A 27,835-nucleotide genomic window follows, 5' to 3' on the forward strand; every position below is an offset into this window, starting at 1 on the left:
CCATAGTCATATCGCGAAGTTTGCGATTTAATATAAAAATACCAATGTGCTGCAGTTTTCAGAGTGAAGTAGGTAATGTGTTTGAGTGTAGCCCATGACACGCAATGCTTCACTCTGAAACAAGCAGTGCATTTATTTATTTGCTGGCAAACCACTAAATAAAAGCAATTTAATATTTGAATTTGAACTATGCGGTACAGAGATGCACCGATCGACCCATCAGCCATAAATCGGAATACTACTACTACTACTAATAATAATTTTGTTATTGTTTTATTTCAGAGGCTGTAAACCCAAAGAGGAGAAAATGAAAAGTTCAGATGCAAAAGCCTTTAAGTGCCATCTGAAATTTTCTTCTAAAATTAGCATTTTTATCAGGCTCCTATATTTAGGTTCAGTTGTTTCACTTTAATGGCATAGAAAAGGACCTATACATTGCCAATAAAGTAAAATTACTGAACCTAAACATAGGAGCCTGATAAAATGTTAATTTTAGAAGACAATTTCAGACGGCACTTAGAGGCTTTTACATCTGAACTCTTCGCGAAATATGAATGTATCTCTGAGGGGAACTGACTGTTTTAAGTTTAGATGGCATTTTCCTTTCATCTTGCCTCAGTGTGAATTGTGTTTACAGCGGTAATAAAGGAAACAATGCATCACTGCTGTTTCTTAAGCTCCACCTGCTGACAGAGAGTGAATTTGCATTTTCATTCAGCCCATCTGCTGTTGGTATGATTTGTGTAGCCTAATTTCACAAAGCTAAAGTCAGACCATTCTGTTTTTACTTCAGGTTCTGAAATGATACTAATTTAGATCAAAATATAGGCTAATAAAGCAACTAACCTTGCACTCATATTTTCATTCGTTCTTGTCTTTTGCTTAAAGAAAATCAGTATTGGATTCTGCCATGAAAAAATTAAGATCAGTGCATCCCTAAATTTATGAATGTTTGAAATTAAGAAATTAAGATTTAAATGTTAGTATTGTAGCTGCCTTTGGACGATAAAGTTCTCTAATTTAAATAGCTATCTGAGTTAATGTTCGTTTATTTTTTTTTATTTTTTTTTTGTGCAAACGTCTTATTTATTTCATATGTAATTTGTTTTATGTCATAAAGCTATGCAGTTTCTGTGTGAATGATCGGTGGTGGAATTGGCTGCTATGCAAGGGGCACCAGCTAAAATCTTGCCTAGGGCACCAAATTGGTTAGGGCCGGCCCTGAATGCATTAGTGAGAGAGCAATTGCGTGTGTGAATTTATTCTACCTGGCAGCATCTCTCTACTAATAGTGAAGCTGTGGGTTTTAGTTACTAGTAAATATATGCTAGAACTTTTCAGTTTCTAAGCTATTTTATTGACAAATCACAGAACATTGTTGACAATACATTTCTGCACTACTGAATGATTCTGTGCGTGCAATCTGCGCATGATGTACGACCTACTGTCTCTAGCCTATGTGTGTGCATTACAAGACCCTCTAGGACCAGCGTAGAAAAGAAGAGTACTAGAAGACAAGAGGGAGGAAGAGAGGCAGCAGAGACTAGAACTATAACCCTCACAGTACTGTACAAACAGTATGAGTCATTATACTAAACGTTGTTAATGTTGTTGCTTTTATACAATTTATTTTTAACAAAAAAATTATAATATTAGCATTTATGATTCATTCTTGTTACACATTGTCTGCTTTAGTAAAGTCAATAAAGTGAAAAGGTGGTATTCATATTTTATAATGATATACTAATTTATGTGAAAATCATTTACACTTCAAAGATAAGAGTCATCATTATGCAGGGGCGTTGCTAGATAATTTTGAATGCAGGTGCTGACGGGGCACTAGATCTTTGACAGGGGGAGCTGTGCAATTACTAAAAGCCTAGTAAATATGAACAAAATAGGTTGTTATTTATTTATTTTTATTTTTTAAATTTTTAAAAACACATGCCCACTCGATTTTTTTATATTTCATTAAATGATTATTTGACTCATCACAATTTAATTACAACTTTTCATTGTATGAAATTACATAGATCAGTCAGTTCCCAAAGATGTATTTATTTATTTATTTATTTTGCATAAGCCTAGACATTCACTGAACAAGAATTACACACCAAGTGTTTATTAGCGCGCTTATGGAAGCACCTGCGCGATGATCTCTTGCCTTTTTTTTCCTGCGGAAAGAGCTTAAAATACTCCATTATTTTTGGTCATACAGATGAGACTTATAGGCTACATCATTCACTGTTATTATGCATTTATTAGTGTACACATACACTCACAATAACACGTTATGCTTTTGTAAAATAGAGAAAATAAACAGGATGTGCTTTCTGCCGTCCCGGTCTCCGTGAACTGACGTGTCACAGGAATAGGCTACTTGCCTCACAGTCATAAAAAAATTAATCTATCGAAAGCTTGAAATGTCACCTATTAAAAGAACCAATTAAATAATAATAAAAAAATATCTCTTATAATGTAGTCCGTATGAAATGGTGCATTTCTCTTTTAAAGCCACGTCCATTATAGCCTACTGCGGCGATGACGAGTCAATAAGTGTAATATAGCCCATTCTATGCTTAAGTTCGTGCATTAAAGCTTGCCGCAATGCACCGGCTAAAGTAAATATTAAGATTATGTCTGGGAAAAAGAAGTAGACCATTATTAATTAATTTAATATGAATGTGCAACTAGTTGGTATGGGGGTGCTTTGGTCTTTCTTTCCTGCTGGCCCCTCCCTAGCGCCGCCCATGTCATTATGTAATGCTTAAAGGGGTCATATGACGTTGCTAAAAAATAACATTATTTGGTGTATTTGGTGTAATTAAATGTGTTTATGCGGTTTAAGATTCAAAAAACATTATTGCTTATCCTCTATGCCCCGCCTTTCTGAAATGCGTCGATTTTTACAAAGCTCATTGTTCTGAAAAGGGAGGTGTGCTCTGATTGGCCAGCTATCCAGTGCGTTGTGATTGGCCGAATACCTCAAGCGTGTGACGGAAAAAATGCGTTGTATACATCTGAATATTTGGTTTGAACTATTCTGGAACAGTGTTGTAAATACAACTTAACCACTGATTTCTAGTTGTGTCCTCTTTTGGAATACCAAACAAAGTAGTTTCGCTTTCATAACGAAACACACAGCATCTCCATGACATGGCAACAATATTAGTTATGCCTTCTTTCTTTGCGTATACATTTGGGCGATGTTATGCAAATCTTCCCACACAGTGACGTAGACATGTGGGGGCGTGTTAGAACGAGCCGTTTTAGGTAGGAGTGGCTGACTCTGAACTTTTATAAAGAATATCTCTTTGGATTTGAGACTTTAGTCTTTGCAACTTTACAGATCTTCTTTATTATCTATTCACGAACAGCTTGTAACACTCCAAAGAGAAAGGAAAACTTGAAATCACATTATATGACCCCTTTAAAGCTCTCTGTTGTTAGTTATAAACATGTCACCCATTGAGCATATATAATTTTGTTCAGTGTATATATATATATATATATATATATATATATATATCTGAGTTTTGTGGTGAAAATGTTTGTTTCGCAAAGACAAAAGTATTTAGAGCGCACTAAAATCAATTTTTAATTCAAAATAATATAAGTTTTTGGATGTGTGCAGACCTTCTCTTTTGCACGTGCAACGTTTCACTAGCTTGCTCCCTTGATGCCCGTCCTCAGTGCACTCTAAATGCCGACGGGTGGCTTGCTCAACACAACCCAGCGTTACAATATGCCATAATTCCAGCCAATCAGAGACGAGGCTGCTAAATTCTGATTGGCTGCCTTGACAACCAATCACAGCATTCGTTGCATTGCTGATAACAGCAGAAGAGGGAAAATACATAATTATTATGCAAGTTGATATTCTGATTATATTTTTTTCCAAGCACATTTTACCAATTCCAAACAACATCAATCTTAATAACTACTATTAATCTTGTATTATAAGTAATCACTTATAACCTATATATTATTGTTCATGAAGGCTGGAAGTGAAAAACGCCTTATATTCAGGTGTGCATAATTATTAAGCAGGTTATCTTCTACAGATAAAATCTCGAGATGGACTAAAAATGAACTCCCAGAATTTACTGCCAGATTCTGGAAGATAAATTCTTCAAACAGTGGTACAAGAAGATGTGGTGCTGGTCCTTCAAGAGTCACTATCAACTTATCTGTCTATAAAGCCTAATATATATATATATATATAAATCAGTTTTCAAGCATTTTACTACACTTCAGTATGTGATTCTTATTAAGTAGGGGTCATTTTTTTCTGAGAACCTGACACCTTGCAGTTCTGGAAAATGGTGGCGCTGGAGACTAAATGGCTCCTGGTGATTTCACACCTAATTCTTCACCTTAATTCCTAATTCTTTTGCAGTTAACATGCATCTTTTCTTCTACAAATGTTTTTGACTAGTCTCGCGTAGCCAGACCTTCAGACTGACGGCTGAAGGTCTAGAATCCATGGCAGCTTTCTTATATTCAGGTGTGCATAATTATTAAGCAGGTTATCTTCTACAGATAAAATCTCGAGATGGACTAAAAATGAAATGAACTCCCAGAATTACAGATACTGGAAGATAAATTCTTCAAACAGTGGTACAAGAAGATGTGGTGCTGGTCCTTCAAGAGTTACTCTCAACATATCTGTCTATAAAGCCTATATAAAAAATAAATAAAAAAATCAGTCTTCAAGTATTTTACTTCAATTCAGTATGTGATTCTTATTAAGTAGGGGTCATTTTTTAGGATTCTATACTTAACCTAAGTCTCTGAGAACCTGTCACCTTGTGCTTCTGGAGACTCCAGGTAGGTTGCAGTTCTGGAAAATGGTGGCGCTGGAGACTAAATTGTTCCTGGTGATTTCCCACCTAATTCTTCACCTTAATTCCTAATTATTTTGCAGTTAACATGCATATTTTCTTCTCCACATGTTTTTGACTTACCCTGCTGACCCACTGAGCATTTTGCTATCCAATGGTTATGCATTGACTTTGCTATTTCTAGTATTGTATTAGTTTTGAATATTTTTCATGGGCATTTAATAATTTTTGACTTTCAGTCTGAGTTAAAACTCTTTTTTGGCTCATTTTATCTGTAAAAGAAAATATGCTTAATAATTATGCACACCTGAATATAAGACATTTTTCACTTCCAGCCTTCATGAATAATAATATATATATTATAAGTGATTAAATACAAGATTAATAGTAGTTATTAAGATTGATGTCGTTTGGAATTGGTAAAATGTGCTTGGAAAAAAATAATTGTGAGATTGTGAGCAGAATTGTGGCAGAATTCTAATCCCATAAACGAGTAGCTGAGAATCTCTTCAGCAAGCCGACACGCAAACTGCCGTGAATGAAACTGAAAGTAAGACGCAGACGCTCAACACACAATCATCTTCATTAAAAGTAGTGTGACTAACCTATCTTTCCAGTGCTGATGCCGCGCGCTCTCCTATTGCGGGCTTTGATCTTGAAATGAGCTGATAATTAATAAAATGCAGCGCTTATCTTTTGATTTCGTTGACGTGAACTCCGTTAAATTTAAATATAGCGCCAATTATAAATGATTAAATACAAGATTAATAGTAGTTATTAAGATTGATATTGTTTGGAATTGGTAAAATGTGCTTGGGAAAAAAAATGATCAGAATATATACTTGCATAATAATTATGTATGCACTGTATTTTTCCTCTTCTGCTGTCCAGGTAATGCAAGGAAAGTTGTGATTGGTTGTAAAGGCAGCCAATAAGAATTTAGCAGCCTTGTCTCTGATTGGCTGGAATTGTGGCATATTGTAACTCTGGGTTGTGTTGAGCAAGCGAGTCGTTGGGATTTAGAGAGCATTGAGGGCTGGCATCAGGTGAGCAAGCTAGTGAAACGTTGCACGCGCAAGGTCTGTACAAATCCAAAAACTTATTTTAAATGCAAAATTGATTTTTGTGAACTCTAAATACTTTCTTCTTCGCGAGACAAACATTTTCTCCACAAAACTCAGTTTTGCGCGCTCAAAATATGATCTTTCGTGTGCAGAATTGTGGCAGAGATGTGCACACACAGACGCATTTCCGACCCCGCGAACACCGAGTTTATTCGTCTTTCGCATCTCCTTGAGTTTGAACGGTCACATACACAAAGAATTATGTCAAAATACCAGTCTCGACAATCACTCTCATAAACGCAGTCAGTTATGTTTTAAATGAATGTAAACAGCTGAGAAAGAAATCGGATGTGTATCATTATACTGGATCCGTGCAGTCGATCTTAAAGGGACAGCAGCCTATAAATATGTGCTGCTGAACATGTCACTAATGTTAATCAAACAACAAAACACAGCTTTAACAAAGATTAATATATACAGTGAACACTATGCAGTGTTATTTTACACTTAATTATTAAATTTCTGTACCTACTGTTTGTTTTAATAAAAGTTGTAATTTGTTCTTATTTTTTTTGTTGCTGACTGTTCACTTGCCTTTGATCATGTTTGAACTTTCTTAGGTTATCGTTTTTCCTGTGGTATATGAAGTAGGCCTACTTAAAATTTAACAAATTTTTATTTGTTTACATTGATTGATTTTCTTCAATATCACACAGCCCTAATATATATATATATTGTAACGGTGTGAAGAATCACACGACAAGTAATCTCAATCAATACCCCGGAGGGTGGATTTATTGGGGTGATGGGTGTTAGTGAGAAAGGTCCAGGTAGGTGCTCCGGTGCCGTGAGTGCTCTCTTCCATCTTCCCGGTGCAGAGGGTCCGTGCAGTGCTCTTGTGGGGCTGGTCGGGGAGTGACCCCTGACAGACCCCAGATCCGAGAGAGGCCCCCTGTCGTCCTCCCGCTGTTCCTTCCTAAATGAGCCCCCTCCCGTCACCTGTTGGAACACATCATAGAAGAGATTAGGATTTTGGCGCATTCTCCACCAGTGTAACGGGGTGAAGAATCACAAGACAAGTAATCTCAATCAATACCCCGGAGGGTGGATTTATTGGGGTGATGGGTGTTAGTGAGAAAGGTCCAGGTAGGTGCTCCGGTGCCATGAGTGCTCTCTTCCATCTTCCCGGTGCAGAGGGTCCGTGCAGTGCTCCTGTGGGGCTGGTCGGTCACACGCTGCTTTATGTGGGAAAAATGAGAGGGCGAGTTAGTGCTCAGTCTCATGGAGGAATCACCTGATGATGATGGCCAGGTTCTCCTCGCTTGTTTCCAGGGCGACGCTGATGAAGCTTCGGGACGCTCGTCACAATATATATATATATATATATGTGTGTGTGTGTGTGTGTGTGTGCTAAATGAGAATTGTATCCACCATTACATCGCATTTCCAAAAAAGCATATTTAAAGGCATGTCATGTGATTTGGTTTGAAGTTTTGGAAGTGAGATTACCAGTTTGGCTGAGATTCTTTGTCTTAACTGTATGTGCATTGCCGTGAAGACAGCAAACAAATACATTTACATCATCGTTATTAAATGACATGTGCAATGGATGGAGAAATATCAAACAAATTAAGGAAAACTGAGAAGGGAATACAGTTGTTTGTGTATACGTGTGTGTAATATTAACCACCCCTGTGTTCAAAGATACACAGCATTAAAAGTCACAGTTTAAGGAATCATTGTCATTACATCTTTAGAAAAAGTAGTATCTAAAAAGTATCTTAGATCTGTAAATGTATGTTGTGATTTGTTGCAGTGACATTAATAAGGATGCCTTATAAAACTGATATTCTCTCCAGTAAAAGGTCTCTTACATTAATAATTGCATCTTTCCACAGCTTTTGCTTGATCCTTGCATCAGATAACTCAAGAAATGATGTCTAACAAACATTGCAAAAACATTTCAATTGCAGCTAATGAAGGCTGTAGTATGTTTTCATAATAAATCAAATTCTTTACGCAAAAGATCAAGGAAATACTGAAGGATTTAACAATGCATAAAATAGCATATCTATTATAATATTACTCTAATATAATATTTTAATACCTGTAGAGCACAGGATAACAAAATGTAGTCTACACTGGGACAAAAAGCAGAAGAATGTTATTCAATGCATGAATGCTGATAATGGAATTACTGACAAAAAGGAGATTTTAAAATGTTTAATCTCATCTCTTAGTGTCTTACTATGCTTATAGCAATGAAAGGGAAAGGTTTTTTTTTTTTTTTTGCAAGTTCCTGTTGGGGATTTTCAGATCTGGCAGACAAATGCAATCTTTGCAGAAATGAGTGTTAAAGAGAAAGATGGATTTCCCGCTGCTACGCACATATGACATATCATTAACCAACATCATCCAGAAGCATGGAGGAGGGGTGGAATATAAATTAAAAGAAAGTTGATGAAATCTAGAAGGAGATTAAGAGCATTTCCCAGGTCTTTCTAACATAGGTCCTGATTGCTCTAGAGTTTCATGCTTTTTTAATGGTTTGAGGGGAATCAGGGCCGGAGTGGGACTCATTTTCAGCCCTGGAGTTTCATGCCTTAGACCGGCCCACTTTTTTTTTTTCTTTTTTTAAATCTATTATTCGCACGCATATCTCCTACAACTGAGGTTTTAGTTTTTTTCAAAAGATCAAAAGATAATTACATCATCATTAGGGTTGCCAATTAACTTCAGAAATGGAAAATAAGGGCTAATTGTGATTCTTTATCTTTTATTCTTTAAAAAAATAGTGTTTATTCTTGTAGAAAATAAGTGTTTATTCTTTAAGAAAATAAGGGAGAGAATAAGGGACGATCCAAATATTTGTATTGTACAATAATTTAGGCCTATATCTGCCTGCAGTTAAAAGGTTCTCAGAAATAATCACATTTGTTTTTCTTAACCCATTTATGTACAAGTCACAGAATTGTGACTTTACAAGGGTAGTAATTTAGGAGGTGAAAATACTGTGAAATTACAAATGGCATGGAATTTGAAAGCATAACAACTGAAGGTCTAAGAAAAGTTCTGTTAATAAAGCATTTTTTTAAACAATGGCACTTAAAGCTTTGAACTAAAATATTGTTTCAACCATATAGCCTGTGCATGAATAAAAATGCATACTTTTCAATGAAAGAACACTTAGAGTGTAGGTTGCTTCTGGTGCTTGGATTTGTACTTCAATATAATGAGGTCCAAGTTTAAGAATAGCCTACACTAGTGTTATTTTTTTTTCAGTGTATTTTTTCTCTCTCTATTTAACAGCATTAACTTACAATGAAATACGTCTTCGTTCAGGTAGACTGAATGTTTTCCTGCCTTGCTAAAAGTTGGGCTCACGATCAATAAGTTGCATTCGCCCAAACTGATTTTGTAAAATCAAAACGCGGACAGTGAACCTGGGTGCAGCTCGCTGTGAAGCGGGAGCAGCCGGCAGAGGATTCCGCTTGGTCTTAAAGCCTTCACCGAACGTCTACGTTCACAAATAACAATGATTTTCGCAAAAAGAATGATTAATTATCAATTGAGAATTTGTTATTATTATGGTCTGGTGAAAATAATAATCGCAAAAAGAATGATTAATTATCAATTGAGAATTTGTTATTATTATGGTCTGGTGAAAAAAAATAATATGGGCTGCGAGAAAATAATAAATAAAAAGAGTGGGGCTGCTGTGAGTGCAGGCAGCATATTTCAACCCAGTAGACAACACACCGGCCCTCGCGGCCAAAAAACAGACCGGCCCACCGGGAATCCTCCCGGTGCTCCCGATTAGCCAATCCGGGCCTGAGGGGAATGAAAAACAAGGGAAGGAAGAATGTGGGACACAACCACAAATTTGCATTTCACACAGCTCACATGCGCACAGAAGGTGTGCAATTAACATAGGAAATAAATAAATAACATTGACGTTTGTTCAAAGTTCATGTTTCAGACTTCTAATTGGCTCTATTTATTTTAATTACTGTACCATGTGCACTGAAAAATTAAACCCATCTTGATTTTGAAAGGGGAAAATGAAATGGGGAAAATTGTTTTTGTAAAGAAGTTGTGAGAATATAAGTGGGCTTTATGAACAGAACATCAGCCAAATTATGAAATATCAGGAAGTTGTTTTTCTCATCACCCGCAAAGCTTAACAAGTCTCATCTAGATAGCAAACACACTGACAAATGGATTTTTACATAATCCAACTCACATACTCTGCAATCTTCAGGCTAAAGGTTATATACATTTTGTGAAAACACAAACATCTTGTTAAGCTTGATGTTGTTTAACCTTTGCACCCTCCCCCCCCCACCCCCACAAGCTCGTGTGGTAGTACGGCTGTGTATTTTAAAATTCTCCATTAGCCTGAATGTGACCTGTGCCTTAGTTAATTAACCCTGTTCTACCTCCGCACACTGACTCTGGGTCAGTTTAAATCACAGTTCTGACTCGCTGCCAATCAGAATCCTCAGGCCTGGAGCAGGAAGTAGATTCCCTATACACCAGCTTCACATATAGACAGGTTAATCTGAGAGCCGCACAGAGGGACAGGAGGTAACAAACAGCCTTAACTTAAGCTGTGAAGTTGTGTTGTTGTTTTATAAATTATTGATGCAGTTTACATTTTTAATATGTTCAGGTTTGCTTGAAATTGCTTAAATTATGCAATAAGCTTAGTCATGAAACTCTGTATATGTAGTGAGGAGTAATTTTCACAAAAATGACAGTTCGGTATGTACCTCAGTTTTGAAGTCATGGTTCAGTACATTTCGGGGCATCGGGCGGTTATAAAAACAGTGCCCAAACTATTACATTCAACTGCGATTTATTTTTAGATATAATAATCACTACTAAATAAATGTGTGCAAACATGTAAATTGCCCATAAGGCAGTTTTTACATGAACTTTTAAATCTAATTATAAAATTATAGCTAGACAGTGGCCGTGGCCACTATTGACCTAAGCTTGGCCACCCCTTTGCCATCTTGCTCACAATCGCTGCTTCTGTCTTTTTCCTTGAATTGTGATTGTGTTTATGTAGACACAGAACCTTCTTTACAACCACAACAAACAGAATATTTTCAGGCATGCACTCCAACTTTGCCTCAGTGACAGGCGCAAGTCAAAGAAGTGTGGAAATGGCACAGGTGCCGAGGGAGCTTCAGTAGAAAAACATTGAATGATTAACAGTAGATATTCAAGATCACAGTTAACACAACATAGTTAATACAACATGATTAAATATGGAGGGAGTGAAAGCACCATCAAAACTTTGCATGCATGCATGTGTTTGTTTGTTATATATGCGTCACATTTAAGGATATGTCTCTTAAATGTATGGACTTAAATATATTGCCATGTGAGATCACAATATGTCACAAATTAATATGTAAATGTTGATCTTTAATTTAACACACCGATAAATATGAACACAGTGCATTTGTATTAGAAAATAGGTGTCAATTTTGATGTTTAGTTGGTAAAGTGTTAATGAAAATGAAATGTTAAATATTTAATATTTTTGAAGCAGACCTTACAATCTAACTCAAAACTGAAGTGCATAGATGAGGTCTTTGAATAATCTTTGAACTATGCAGTTATCCTCATGTCTCATCCATACAGGATGTTATGATGGATAAATATATATAAAGCAATTTTTACAAATCGTGTTGCTGCCTAGCATTGTCATGGTAACATTCCAGGTGAAAATAATGAGGAAATTATGTTGTCTTTCATTGCTCCCTTCGCCAAGTGCATTCCAAATGGAACTATGACACACAAGTGCCCTACTCCGTCCAAAGTCCACAATTCAAGGGCTCTGCACTTCGGAGAGAGTAGGGCAAAGGGATGCTCACTTCCAATTAGAATTTGCCCATGAAGTCAAACCTTTATGAGCATGATTGTCAGGCATTTACAGTAGGCCTATTTACAAAACATACTTTTAAGTAACATAATAATACAGAATGTTAATTGGGTCATTCCTGGTATTTGGTGCCTTTTGGACATCATACATTTTTTTTAAATCAAACACAGATTTTAAAATAACTTTTTGTGTAATAATGATTATATGATGAAAATGTATTTTGGTCAAGCCGAAGCATTTATGAAACAAAATCTGAAATTGAAGACCAAAAATGTCCACCCTGTTAGGGACAAATGAAGGGAACAGGTTAAAATACTTTAATGTATGGGCATTGTGTACATTATCTTAGAAAACTCATGTCCCTTTGTCCATTTAAAAGCTAATCAGGTAATAAATTATTAATTATAAAAAAAAAAAAATTATTTTGTATGAATCGTAGTTACTTTATTGTCAATACTTTTTTTTCCCTTTTTTTTCCTGATGCAAATGCATAAAATATGTTTCCCAGGTTGGCAATGGTCATGCAGGTTTGTTTACGCAATAAACCCATAGCCATGAGAAAACAATATTGTTCCCTCGACATTAGAATTCGTGGCCACGAGAAAAAGATGTCGTTCCCTCTACATAGGATCTCATGGCGATGACATGTCGTGTCGATTTCTTTACCTGGACAAAATTATCTTGTGGCCAAAATATGCTATGACATTACCCCAAATTAATATGTTGTGGCCACAACAAAACTAAGTGAACTGAACATGTCCCCTAGCACAGACTAAAAGATCAATATTGGGATTTAAGAATCAATATTGATTTGTGAAGATGAAATGAAGATTGAAATTAAGATATATAAATCTAGGAATTTCAGAAAAAAAAAAAAAGTTCCACACATACAGTGATTAAACTCTTTGATAACAGTAGATGGGTGAACGTGTTTTGCATCTTAACTGTCACAGTATGTTGTAGAATTCTTCTGTTGTACATGTATTTTTCATATGATTGCAGCTTTGACTAAAATATATTTTCAGTGTTTGTTTGTTTGTTTGTTTATTTAAAGTAATGAAGCAACACATAATTAATTGCTGAAGTTGCTTTACACTAATCAAATTCTGACTTCCAACACACACTGTCATAAAAAGGAGGGTTAAATATAAATGATTGTCACACCCCTGGACTGTTTGTTGTGTTTTCTTTCCCCATGTGCTCTGTGTGACCTAGTTTCTGTCTCCCGTTCATTATGTCATTTGGTTCAGGTGTGTCTAGTTAATTATCTTCATTTGTCAGCATACATAAATTGTGTTCTGTTCACTGTTTTCTGTCCGGTATTGTTGATGTTACCCAGCAGTCGTGTGACAGAATACCGGACCCACAAAGAATAAGTAAGCGGCATCTCCCCCTCATTTTGTTTTCCGTTTTTGTCCGTTTTTATTTTTAATTATGGATACAAGTCCTTCCACTTTTGGACTATGCTTTTGAGTTCAGCCAGCTCGCCGTTTTAACCGCTTTCCACGACGTGTCGCTGAACTCGCTGTTCTGGATCAGGGCTAATCACCATCGGCCCGTCGACCTCCCAGACACCACCAGACTGTGCTGGAGGGAGGCAATCATCCGGTGTCTGGAGAGCATCTAACCCCGATCCAGAACACAGCCAGACCAGAGCACACCGATGACGGATATCCAAAGCTCACTTCGTCCCTCCGGCTCTGTCAGGCTCCTCCTTCCCTCCGGCTCAACCTTGGTCCTCTGTCGCTCCGGCTCCACCACGGCCTTCCAGATCCTTGCCTCCGCCTTGGCCCTCTGGATCCTCCCCGTCGCCCTGGCTCTTTGGCTTTCCGTCTCGGGCTCCACCACCACCTGCTCCGCCGCCGTCTGTCGGCCCCCTGGAGCTGTCAGCCCTTCCTCCACTATGGCTCCTCCCTCCATCGGCTCCATCGGGCCGCCATCATGGCTGTGGCCTGGCTGCTCCAAGTCCCTCCTGTCTCCTCCCTGGCTCCTTCATCCATCTGATCCGCCCTGGTCCCTTATGTCCCCGTCCTGGCTCCTCCCTCTGTCATCTCCACCCTGGACTCTGTTTGTCGTCCTCCTCCCGGGTGTCCTTCCTCCGCCTGAACCTCCACCTGTATTGTCTGCCTGCCTTCCTGCCAGCCCTTTGCCATCCCGTCACCATCCCTTATCCACTCCTTTGTCCTCCTCCTAAGTCCCCCTCCGTCCCTCCCTTTGTTGTTTCTGTGGTGCGAGATCGCACCTTCCGGGAGAGGGGGCGAACTGTCACACCCCTGGACTGTTTGTTGTGTTTTCTTTCCCCATGTGCTCTGTGTGACCTAGTTTCTGTCTCCCATTCATTATGTCATTTGGTTCAGATGTGTCTAGTTAATTATCTTAATTTGCCAGCCTACTTAAGTTGTGTTCTGTTCACTGGTTTCTGTCCGGTATTGTTGATGTTACCCTGTGTGTTAGACCCCCTTCTTTGTGTGGATTACCATTAAAAGTGTTTGTTGATATAATCTTCTTCATGCCTTTGTCTCCCTAACAGCAGTCGAGTGACAATGATCAGTTGTGTTTCCTAGATGAAAATTGTTGCTTGATATTTGATTGCTGCTTTTGTTTAAGTCTCCTCTCCTCTCCTTTCATATGTTTCTATTGAGAAGAAACCTTGATAATTTGGCATGTGTCTCCTCTAGAGTTTGTGAAGAAATCTCAACAATTTCTCATACATTCTTTGAGGGAATTTTGTCTTTGAAAGTCAGTTTGAATGTATTTTTTTTGTTTGTTTTTGTTAGCTCTGCTGCCCACATTATATTACTCTTACTGCATGTCTACCATTGTCTCATTTGTCTTTATTTTTTATTTAGGAATTTTAAGATAATCATCATTTATCAAGTTGATACCTAAACAAAGCATAACTAATAACCCCATTGTCTCCTGAACTGTGAGAAAGCAACCTCAATAAGCAAAAAAAAAAAAAAAACACTGATATGACCACTTTTCTAAATGTTCCCCTCTGAACTCTTCTTCTGTTTTTGGTTGTGTCCTGCAGGACAACTGGCAGCAGGCACCTGTGAGATTGTCACTCTAAACAGAGACAGCAGTCAGCCACGCAGGACGATTGCCAGACAGACGGCCCGCTGCGCATGTAAGAAAGGACAGATTGCTGGGACAACGAGAGCAAGGCCGGCCTGCGTGGATGGTAAGATCAAATTTGGGGAAACTGTCAATCAAAAGTACTACATACCAGTCTTCTTTTGTCATACCTCTAATGGTTTGTGCGTATGGTTGGCCATAATTGCTACCACATATTCTCATATTTATTACAATAATGTACAATATACAATCAGATGATTGCTGATATCTGTTAAAATAGTGTTTCTAATAAGTGTCTTGGAAAACACAGTTTGTCAAGTGCATAAAAGCCACCCCAGTGCAATTGAAACAGCCTCAGACATGAAGGCATTGGGCAAAACTGCCTCAGACATAAAGGATTCAGATGAAATGGCACTAGACAAAACTTCCGAAATACTATGTCATTCATAAAGAGCTGCATTGGCCATCGGTCCAGGGTGCTTCCCTGTCTGCGGCCCGAGAAACTGGGATACGCTACAGGATCAGGAGTGACCCTGCAAAGGACAAATGGCTGGAAGATGGATGGCTGGAAGATGGATGGATGGTTGGATGGATGGAAGAAGTTTCAAAATTAGTCTTTTATAGAGTATACAAGAAAAAGGTGGCACAAAATACAATGCTGCTACAGTATAATCAACAGATGTGCTTAAAATATAAAATATATATAATATGTGTATATATATATATATATATATATATATTGAATTGAAAGTGTTTTGCAGTGGCACATGAAGCAGTATATGTGTGTAAAGGCCTGGAACCCATGTGCCTGTATATGAATTATTATGTATTATTGTAGCTGTATAATATGTAAAATATATGAATAATATTATAAATAGAAATAATGTCAAGATTCACTGCTTCAAGTGTCATTTGTGCTATATAAAATTTACTTTTAATTCTATACATTATGTGCTGAAATTATATGTATGTTACATGAATCACATAAATGATTAATGAAAAACAGTAAAACCTATCATTGATGAGTGCTGTTAGACCACTGAGGCAGACAAAAAAAATGTAAACTTTTTTTTTCTTAACTTTTTGTCATCCTAACAACATACTGAGCAGTTTGTAATGGAGGACAGCAGAGCACCATGAAGAATATGAAATATTTATCCCCGTTAATGTCCACTGGGGTCACAGGACTGGATAAGAACCTTTTTTTCTTGTAAGCTGTTTAAAAGCATCCTTTTAAACTCAACTTAATATGAATAAAATTTTGAAGGTTTCGTCTGCCATTTAATGCAATGCCTTTAGGTTGTTTTGCCATTATACAAGACCTGACACATGACATTTTTCCTGTGGCCTGAAGGTCTGAGGATGTCCTAATATGTAGACCGTACATGTGGCTTGTTGAGGAGACATGCAATCACTTTTCAAAGTAATCAGAAATATGCTTTTTGATAAAACAAATAAAAAAAAAATTTCTTTCTATCTTTATTTTATTTTTATTTTTTTGTGAATTTGGGCCAGTTGGTAACCACCTTGAAGTTCTAAGTCAAGTTATGTAAGTTTTAATTCTACAGTGCTTTTCAAAATATATATTGTTTTGAAACATTTGTTTCGATTTGCATTACATGTTCGATATTGTTCTAGAAATGTTTATAAAAAGCAGTTCACAGTCCACCAGAGGGGATAAGAAAGGAGAGAAAAAAGTGAGAAGTAGAAAGAGACAAATGAAATGTCAATCAGTTTAATCGGCTGGAGTCCTCAAGGTCTCAGCACAATTGTCATATGTGATGAGGCATGCTGTGTCCTTCAGTCTGTGGAGGTCAGTCCATCCATAGACCGGGTTGGAATTTACCATTGATGACCATTTCTTAAGGTTTATTCATACCGAATGTGAGTGGCATTAACTGTCAAAGGGAACCCATTCCTATTCACACTGGGTGAAAATATTCACATACTGAACAATTTCAGTTGAAGGAGTGTTTGTAGAATAGCAACATCTATTGTATTAGGTGAATTTCAGTCTCTGAAATTATTTGTGTTGATCACAAAACTAGAACCGTTTATACCGAAAATATTTGGAAACAATAATGGGAGCACTATGTTGCAGAATTGAGGGTGAAACCCAATGGAACAATTATGTATATCATTATATGTATCTCATTTACTTGATTTCAGTAGTGTTTTGGGGTGTCCTATTTAAAAACATGTTAACATATTGCTCACAAAGCTATGTCTTTGTGATCCTTGTTTTGTGCTGCATTGTGAGCAGTCCCAAAAAAATTACATTTCAAATTGCATGTCAAAATTTTGTAATTGACTCATTGGTTATCCACCTAGACGACATTGTTGACTTTCAAGTTGCATTAATATTGACACCGTTATCAGTAATTTCATGCCTTCTGGTTCATCTTTATATGGAATTATGTGTAAGTCTAGAAATATTGACCCGTATCAATATGGAGAGGAAAGAAAAAAAATTTCACCCTGAGCAGTATGAAATGATATTTCAAGCAAACATCTCTAAAGGCCGGGACACACCAAGCGGACTTCAAAGTACTAGCGGCGACGAAAGCCGACGGTGTTGTCGCCTCACGTCGGCAGCGTCGGACCAAAAAGCTGCGCTCGAACACACCGCACAGACTACAGCTGACGGCAAACCAACACGTGCATTCTGCGCATGCGTGAAAGGAATTAACTGTCTATATCAGCAGCTATCAATAGTATATATAGTATCTATAAAGGAGAAACCGAAACAAAGATATACGAAACGTAAACAAAGCAACGTTGATAACTTTAATTATTTTAAGTGGCTCATGTTGTTATGAAAACATTCGCGTATTAGAATGATTGGTAAAGATCACGTAGCATTTAAACAGCCTTCTGTCTGTTCCACCTTCATTTACGTGCTTGTTTTCATCATTTTTGCTTTAATTCTCGGGCACTGACTCGTTCGCTAAACTGAACATCCAATCAGAGCTCTCACTTGCGCCGAAAGTCCTGATGGCCCCGATGCCGATTCAACATGTTGACTTGGGCAAACTGCCGCCGAGTGGAACACACCAAACAAACTAGCCCGACCTTCGCTCGCCGTCGGCCCGGCCTTAAGTCAACTCTTGTTGAATATGTGTTGAATATTTGTGCAGATCAAACCTCTGGAAAGAAAAGTGTGGAGGATTCTGGGAATGATAGTTGTTGACTGGTTTGTAGAAATTAGTAATTTGATTCTGCAATCACAATAACACCGATTAAATCTAATGCTACATTATACTTAATTCCCATATAGTCACTTTCGCCAGACTGAGCACATTACTAACACTGAAAACCCTACATGCAACTAGAAAGCAGATAACAGAATTACTCAGATTATTCATGGAGGTGAACAGAAATGCATTGTGGGATTGCTGTTGAAAAAAAAAATGTCACATGCTGCAAGTAACACAAAGCTTATTGAATTATGAAACCAACAGCGGCAATGCACATAACACAACTACACAAGCTCATTAGTGTTTATAAGTAAAATGCACACCGTAAATAAAAACTGTAAGAGGCACACATTATATTTACATTAACCTAACACTGTGTTCATGCATTTACTTATTTGTATGGTTCCAATTATTCTGTTTTCGGCGGACACTGAACAATGTCAAATCTTACGTCTTTGGGCCAGATTTACTAACAGCTTGCGTCAGCGCAAACCCGCGACTGTCAGGATTTACTAAAGACATGCAGCAAGAAATAAGCGATGAAAAGGTGTGGACAGTCATTTTTGTGGCTGACCTTATTGCATATGCATTTGCAGGAGTGTCCCTTTCAGGTGCAAAATTTATGGGAGGTGAGTATTTAAATGAATCACGTAACATGATTTACTAAGGTTTGCACTAGTCAATTCACTGGTATTTGCGCCATTATTTAGCACCCTTAACTCATTTTTTGCTTGACAGGCTGCGATTGTTGCTGTCAGGAGGAAGCACTGCAGAGAACAGAGAGTGTGTGGTAGAAGGGAGATTATTTTTTCTACACATATTAATTTATTTGGAATGCCAGAGGAAGACATTATCCGAACATATCCTTCCGCTAATTTGCGCTACTCTTTGTAGATTGCGTTGGTCATTATGGAAATTAGATGTTGTGTCTGCGTTCTTTAATTTGCGCATTGTCAGTAGATCACCCACAGAACTTTCCACTCCTGTCTGCGCTTTTATGGAACTGCCCTCTCATGCTTTGTTTAGTAAATCTGGCCCTTAATGTCTTAAATGAATGGCATTAAATGGTAACAATAAGGTTAAATTTTGTTCATTATAGTTAATGCATTTAGTAACATGATATAGTCATACATTTGATAACTTGATTTGATAACAGTATCTGTTATCAAATCAATGTGTACATTAAAGGGGTCATATGATGCGATTTCAAGTTTTCCTTTCTCTTTGGAGTGTTACAAGCTGATTGTGCATAGATAAGATCCCTGAAGTTGCAAAGACTAAAGTCTCAAAACCAAAGAGATATTCTTTATCAAAGTTAAGATTAACAGAACAGCAATGCATTTTATGCGTTTCGTGAACCTAGGAGAGGAGGTAATTCTGACTTTCCTATGACAATCTGGCACTTCTGAATCAGCTACTGTTTTGTCATTAGTTTAAGTATTTGCTATTTAATTTATGCTTGTTAAAAATTAATTAATGTATAATGAAACTAACATTAATCTATATTATTAAATTACGCAAAAGTATTGTTGTCACAAACAGCATGAGACTGATGTAGACTTATAACACTCGGCCCAAAAGGGAGAGGCTACACAAGGCAAAAGGGGTATTTATCCTCTAAGTGGTTTGTTTTGCTAAATACAAAGAAATACAGAAACAGCCAAACAAAATAGAATAACGTCTTGGGTTACTTGACTGTAACCCTGTTCCCTGAAAAAGCGGGAATGAGATGCTGCGTTTCAATAACGCTTATAAGAACATTCTTTGTTCGACCGGTTGTGAAGCATGTGTGTCAAACATGCCAAGAATTGGCTTAAATAACCTCAGAAGGTGACGTCATTTGATTATGTGCAGCTGAGGGGTTATAAATAGACGTGAAATGGACACACCTTCAGGTTACACATTTGTCTGAAAGCGCGTACAGTGCGGCATTGAGGCACAGCATCTTGTTCCTGCTTTTTCAGGGAACAGGGTTACAGTCAAGTAACCCGAGACGTTCCCTATCAAAAGCAACTCTTGATGCTGCGTTTCAATAACGCTTATGGGAACGAGAATACCAACGCCACTGCACTGGAAGTGTCTGGACCCCCCAAGGTTGTGTAGTGTGTGCGCACAACCATTGAAGAGGTCTCAGACATGACTCTGGGATGTTGACTCAAAGAGACGTGAGCCTGGAGAAGCACGGACATCCAAACTATAGAATCTGACAAATGTGTGCGGAGAGGAGCAACCTGCTGCATCACACACTTACTGCAAGGGGACACCCTTGCCAAAGCCGTATAATATGCAACCCCCCTGGTTGAATGGGCCCTAACTCCTAAAGGCGAAGCTTGACCATGCGCCTCGTAGGCTAAGGCAATAGCATCCCTCACCCAATGTGACATTGTTTGCTTAGTGGCAGCCGCCCCCTGATTGCGGCCCCCAGAGCATATGAAAAGCTGCTCCGACTTACGCCACTGGCTGTTGCGGTGGATGTAGATCTGAAGAGCACGTACTGGAAACAGTAAGTAAAATCTTTCTTTCTTTGTCGTGAACGGCGGTTGTCGTGAACGCAAGAATGGCCGGATGTATGGTCGAGAATGGAACTTTCGGAAGATAAATAGGGAGAGGATGCAAAATAGCTTTGACCAGCCCAGGGGCAAAGTCTAGGCAGTATGGTGAGACTGACAGAGCCTGCAAATCCCCAATTCTCTTCAGAGAAGTAATAGCCATTAGAAAACCCATCTTTAGAGTCAGAAACCTGACATGCGCTGACTCTAGTGGTTCGAAAGGGGTCTCAACCAAATCCTCGAGCACTATAGCTAAGTCCCACGAAGGGACTGTTGCTCTAGTGGGCGGCCTTAACCGCTTAGCTCCACGAATGAAGCGGGCAACTAGAGAGTGCTTTCCCACAGAAACCCCGTCAATCAGAACATGGCAAGCCGAAATGGCGGCCACATAGACTCTGAGAGTACCAGGACATGTACCTGAGGACAGTTTTTCTTGCAGGAACTCCAGTACTGAAACAGCTTGGCAGTGAACTGGATCTGCATGGTGTGCCATACACCAACTTTCAAAAACGCGCCATCTGAGGGCATAACTTCTTCTAGTAGAGGGAGCCCTAGCACTTAGAATAGTTGGTACTACGTCGGCTGGAAGCCCAGCATCTCTTAGTTGGTCCCCCTCAGGGGCCAGACATGGAGGTTCCAGAGCTCGGGCCGGGGATGAAATACTGTCCCCTGCGCCTGAGATAAGAGATCTCTCCTGACTGGAATCGCCCACGGCGAGCCGTCGAGGAGGGATATTAGATCTTAGAAACCATACTCTGGTCGGCCAACGAGGCGCTATCAGTAAGAGGCAAAACCCTTGTTGACGGACCATAGCCAGGACTCCCGGTAGCAGAGCGATCGGGAGAAATGCGTAAAGACGCAGTCTGGGCCACATATGGGCCATCGCGTCCAGACCCAGGAGTGAAGTAGAGGGGACATTGTGCTGTCTCCTGTAAAGCAAAGAGGGTGGAGTTTCCATTCCCCGTGTGTCACAGCATGTCTGGACAGCAAGTCGGCTCCCATATTCATATGCCTGGGGATGTAAATCTCCCTGAGGGACAGGAACTTGTCCTGTGCCCAAAGCAGAACCTGCTGCGCTAGCCTGTTCAGGTGGCGCGAACGCAGTCCGCCTTGGTGATTTATGTAAGAGACTACCGCATTGTTGTCCACACACACTAGGACATGGAAGCCTCTTGATTGCTGGAGGAAGTATTTCAGGGCCCGAAATAGAGCCATCATTTCAAGGCAACTGATGTGCCAGTCGAGAAGATGACCTCTCCAGATCCCTTGGGCTGGATGGCCATCTAAGACCGCACCCCAGCCCGTAAGGGAAGCGTCTGTCGTTAGCATCTTGCGATGACAACACGTGCCTAGAGTGGGACTCACAGTCAGAAACCGGGGTCTGAACCACATAAAGAGGGTACGAAGCCCCTGGCGCGTAACCCTTATTTGCCTCTGGGGATTGGCCCTTGGATGAAATCCCCTGGCTCTGAGCCAGAACTGAAATGATCTCATGTGCAGGAGACCCAAAAGTATCAACGGTGGAAGCAGCTGCCATGAGACCTAGAACCCTTTAAAAGTAATGAACAGTAACTTTCTGGCCTAGCTTGATGTTCTTTAGGGTGTTTAGAATGGATTCGACGCATGCAGGAGACAGCTTTGGCCGCATCGTGACCAAATCCCATACAACCCCCAAATAAGTTGTCCTCTGAGCAGGAGAGACAACACTTTTCTTGGCGTTGAGTCTCATCCCCAGAGATTCGAGATGAGCTAGGATGACATCCCGATGTCGAAGCGCAAGCTCTTGAGACTGAGCCAGAATCAGCCAGTCATCTATGTAATTTAAAATGCGGATGCCCTGGAGTCGCAGAGGAGCCAGTGCTGCATCCATGCATTTTGTGTATGTGCGGGGTGACAAGGCTAAGCCGAATGGAAGAACCCGATACTGGTAAGCTTCGCCCCCGAAAGCGAACCTCAGGAACATCCTGTGTTGTGGCAAGGTTTCTACGTGAAAGTATGCATCCTTGAGATCGATTGTCATGAACCAATCCCCCGATTGGATCTGAGACACAATCATCTTGATTGTCAGCATTTTGAACTTGTAAGTTCTAAAATTGGACGCAACCCCCCATCTTTCTTGGGAGCCAGAAAATACCGGTTGTAATAGCCTGACTCTCTGTCTGGCAGGGGAACATGTTCTATGGCCCCTTTGACCAGCAGAGCTTGCAATTCCTGTGTCAACAAATGCGCTCGTTCCGGTTTCCATACCGTTGAAATGTGGAGGCCGAAATGCAAACTGAATCCTGTAGCCTTTCTCTACAGTCCTTTCTACCCATGGAGAGATATTTTGCAGTAGCTTCCACGCTACCAGTTTCTCTGAAAGGGGCACTAGTTTTGACACTTCACTTTGTTGGGGGGATGTTAGATGTCCAGTGTCCTGAAACATGGCAGGAGGCAACCGAACATGTAACATTTCGCTGGAGGCCGCTGCTCCCCGAAACACCAGTGGTGGCGGAGATAGTACAACAGTCTCCTGAGGGTGCCGGGAAGGAGCCCCTACTCTCTGCTGGAATTTTTCGTGCCCCTCCCCGAGGGGAAACACCCCCACAGTCCTGGGCGCACCAGCCTCAGGACTTTTTCTTTGAGGAGATGATTCTCCTCAGGTCTGGCCTCTTAGAGGCGGTCTGTGGAGTGCGGCGAGCCGCTCCCCAGTCTCTTCGAGGATGCGCACGACTCGCCACACTCTCCCTCTGCACTTCTCGCCTCATAGAAACCTGACCTGGTCGGGACTGGCCACAGGTGTCTCTCCGTGGAGACCATAGCAGCCATCGAACGGCTGATGGCACGGGCCATATGCTTAGTCGCACAGAGACAGGTCTGTGGCCCGGCGAAGTTCTGAAAACGCCTCTTCATCAATGGTCCTGCCTGTACTCAAGTCCTTGAGCAGGTCAAGTCAAGTCAAGTCACCTTTATTTATATAGCGCTTTTAACAATACAGATTGTGTCAAAGCAACTGAACAGCATTAATTAGGAAAATAGTGTGTCAATAATGCAAAAATGACAATAGTAAACACAAATTTTTCAGTTAAAGGCAGTTCATCATTGAATTAATTGATGTCATCATCCAGCTCAGTTCAGTCTAAATAGTATCTTTGCAATCATTTGCAATCAAATCAACGATATCGCTGGAAATGAAGTCAGGTCATTTGTAACTCTAATGAGAGCAGTCTCGGTACTATGATACGGTCTAAATCCTGACTGGAAATCCTCACAGATACCATTTTTCTCTAAGAATGAATATAATTGTGAGGATACTACCTTTTCTAGTATTCAGCCTGGTACGTTTGCAAAACCGCCATGGTGTGCAGGGCAGCACCAGCCTGACCTGCTGCTTGGAAAGCTTTCCCCACCAGCAAGGACGTCAGTCTGGAAGGCTTGGAGGGGAGCATAGGTTTCTTCAAAGAAGATGAGCTCCCAGGGGAGTGATAGCCCGCGAGCATCTCTTCCACCTGGGGCATCATCATGTAGCCCCGTGCCCTTGCATCCACGATGGTCAAAAAAATCGACGTCGATGGCACAAAGACACGGGACGAGTAGGGCTTACTTCATGAATGAGTTACCTCGTCATAGAGATCGCCAAAGAAGGGAGAGACTCTCGTTGAGGCCCCTCCTCCTGGCCACCTGACAGAAATCTGTCATCCAGCTTCGAGCATTTGGGGGTCTCCCGCTCCTGCAGCCAGTCCAGCTTTAACCTGTCGACTGCTCGAGTTACCACCTCGAGTAACTCCTCATACGCTTTATCGTCGTGAGAGGAGCACTCTGAAGTGGTGCTCTCGATCTCCGCAGAGGCAAGAGATGAAGTATCCTCCGTCCGTTCCGAAGAAGTGCCGGGGCGTGCTTCAGAAGCGGGCGTGAGGACCTCCTTATATGGTGAGAGCGCGAGACAAAGGGGCGGACCCGTCTCAAGCGCCAGATCGACACGCAACCCCCAGGATCTTAACGAGGGAGCGGTGGCTCGCTCGTCTCTAAAGAAAGCAAGCCGCGTGCGAAGCACTTTGATTGGCAAAAGATCGCAGTGCTCGCATTCTCCCTCGAGCCCGAAGGCAGCGTGCTCATCCCCCAAACACTCGAAGCAAAATCTATGCGGATCATCCTCCGAGATGAGCCTCTGACAAGGAGGCACGCATCTCTTCTCTGACTCCGACATGATGATGTAAGTAATGTTCTTTTTTTTAAGTGAATATAAACTGCAATGCAGCACGGAGATACTCTCACACACACACAATACGGTCCTTGAAGACAAAGAAACCTGAAGGTGTGTCCGTTTCACGTCTATTTATGAACCCTCAGGTGCACATAATCGAATGACATCACCTACCGAGGTTATTTCAGCCAATTCTTGGCGTGTTTGACACACATGCTTCACAACCGGTTGAACAAAGAATGTTCTCATAAACGTTATTGAAACACAGCATCGAGAGTAGTTTTTGATAGGGAACCACAGTGAATTGAATCAAACGTGTAAGACAACAAACCAATAATAAATATATACAAAATATACAATAAATATTGGGTGTTTGTGTGTGGTTGTATGTTATAAGATGAATATGTTGAATGACTTCAATGAATGATGATGGAATTGGTCTCACCGGGATATTCTCAGTCCGTCCGGGAGTGAAATCAGTCTGTGCTGTTCTATATAAAGAGTCTTCAATGGAAACTAATCCAAACATGAGATGAACGGTTGAATCCTCTGAGGCAATACACAGGCTTGAACAGTCACTGGCAAACGATCAACGTTTAATCTAAAAAAAAATAAAAAAAAACTGTTGGTGAGCATGCTGCTCCATCTTCCATCTTCTCGCTCTCCTTTCAGAAGTCCCGAGATCAAGTGATATGATGATGTAACAGGGATTCCCCGGCAGTTTGCTTACACCATTCTCGGGATAGTAAACAGCTAACCAAAACACATATGCATGGGACAAAAAAAAAAAAAACCTAGGAAATATTTATACTAATATCCTGCTGCTTAAAACATAAACGCATCAAATGTACATAAAGCCTAGTATAAATATCCTTTTAGGTGGCCATGCTGCATACATAGATATTTTGGTACTCCCCACCAGGTAAATATCTCTTATCGGAGTATCCTTGCAATCTTCTGTGTCTTACTATCCCTCAATGGAAACATTTCCACCCACTTGTTGTAGTAATTGACAACAACACAGAGGTAGGTGTTCCATTGCTTGCTGATAGGAAATGGTCTCATCAGATCCACCCCCAAGGTATGGCCAGGCTCTGGGACTTGTGTATGTTGTAATAGTCCAGAGGGTTTACTGTTGACAGGTTTGTGTTTTTAGCACACCTCACAGCTCTTTACATACTGCCAGACGTCTTTTCTTACGGATGGCCACCAGGCGACCTCCAATATTTTCATTAAGGTCTTCAACTGTCATAGATGGCCTCCTAAGGGGTTGTCATGGTAGTAATGTAAGAAGTCCTGTGTCAATGTTTGGGGTACCACCAGTTGGTATTTCATTCCTGCATTCTAAAATGGAACTTGACGGTATAATAGACCCTGCTGTACTTCAAAAGTGATGGAATGTTCTTTAACGGAGCATACTGTATTGATGGATTGAAGCTGTGCTATCTTAGTGTCCAACTTTTGTGCTTTTGCTATTTATTCCAGGTAAGGGGCTGTATTCACAGCTACCTCATAGATCTGGGATAGCGCATCAGGTCCCAGATTTAGACATCCTTTGTGGTGGTGTACCTGGAAGTCGAAGTGTTGCAGACGTATGATCCAACATGTGAGTCGTGAAGTTGTCTTTGGGCAATTGAAGGCCCAGGAGAGTGCTGTGTGATCCGTGAAGACATCAAAGTGTTTCCCTTTCAAGTAGTGCCTCCACTTCTCGTCTGCCCACACGACTGCCAAGCATTCCTTCTCAGACGTAGTGTTGTTTCTTTTGGCTCCAGAAAACGTCTTCGAGGCATACACCACCACCTTTTCTCCATCCTCTGTCTCCTGTGTGAGGATGGCCCCAGCCCGACATCACTTGCATCAGTATGGATCTGGAAGGTTTTATTGTAGTCTGGTTGGATCAGAATTGGTGAGTGTTGTCTGCAAAGAGCTGTATAACTTTATGGTTAAAGCGTTGCAAGGCTTTGAGGTCTTTTGGAGGAAGGTATTCAGCCACTGCCTTCTCCTGGTCAATCTCCACTCCCTTCTCAGAGACAATGTGGCATAAGAATTTTAGTTGCCTCTTTAAAAAATGACACTTTTTCATATTGAGTGTGAGATTGGCCTTGTTGATTTTTTGCAGTACCATATGGAGATGTTTCTTGTGCTTGTGAAATGAGTTGGAATAGATGATGGCATCATCAATGAAGACAAACAAGATCTTAAATCTTAACCCCTTCTCTAGCACCCCCACATTTTGGCATGGGGACATAAATGACATACCCAAAATAAAAAGGTTGCTGCTCATGTGTCTTTCTGACTAGAAACATAATCAACATATGTTTACAAAGCTGACACATAAAAGTGTACTTGTCAAGACTCAGAATTACTCTGTTATGAATATGGAGATATATAAGCTCAAACATAAAAACAAAAACAAAAATATTAAGAAGATATATTTTTAAATGTATAAAAAAAATGATATGAATGTGGTAAATGGTTTTAGAAACACAATGAAGTTGTAGCCACAAGTGTGCTCATGCTTCATTTCAAATTGTAAATTTTATGAAACATTTTCTAAGACCATGTCATGTGTGTTTTTAGAGAAGGCTTATAAAAGGCTGATAAATTAATTTATTGCCCCCTGTAAGCTCCCCTGCATGCTGTTGCCTGATGTATGGTGCAGCAAACTGCCTCATTCATGTTTCTATTTTTCTCGCTCAACGAACCTTTCACACCTCCGCCAGGTATGAGACACAATCCTCATTATTCTTTTGTTTTTAAATTAATAAATTACTGTCACAGCAACAGAGTTTTATTAAAACAGGGTCAAATATCGAAGCTAGAGCCTTTAATCGTTCTAATTAGGGATGCATTTTCTTAGACTCGGTCTGAATAATTTTTGGTCTCAAATTTGTATCAGTTTTACTGGTAGTCCACTGTATGAAGAAATTTTGGGTATAATTTGTCACAGTTTACTTTATTTTGCTATCCTCACTTACATAAATGAACTATAGTGTCCTGCACCCACTAGTAAAAAAATATAAA

The 27,835-nt window shown here is 40.0% G+C and overlaps 1 protein-coding gene across 2 annotated transcripts in view; it reads left to right on the forward strand.

Annotated features, from left to right (window-relative positions):
* LOC107721159 (protein FAM19A5-like) overlaps positions 1 to 27,835 on the forward strand; it is a 177,424-nt gene that overhangs the window by 68,821 nt on the left and 80,768 nt on the right. For both annotated transcript variants that reach the window (XM_016529031.1, XM_016529032.1), the window contains exon 2: positions 14,839 to 14,988. In XM_016529031.1, coding sequence (XP_016384517.1) covers positions 14,839 to 14,988 — 150 coding nt within the window. The remainder of the gene's footprint in view (positions 1 to 14,838; positions 14,989 to 27,835) is intronic.

This window comes from Sinocyclocheilus rhinocerous, unplaced genomic scaffold (genome assembly GCF_001515625.1).
Source record: "Sinocyclocheilus rhinocerous isolate Xijiao unplaced genomic scaffold, SAMN03320098_v1.1 scaffold1322, whole genome shotgun sequence".
Taxonomy (NCBI): domain Eukaryota; kingdom Metazoa; phylum Chordata; class Actinopteri; order Cypriniformes; family Cyprinidae; genus Sinocyclocheilus; species Sinocyclocheilus rhinocerous.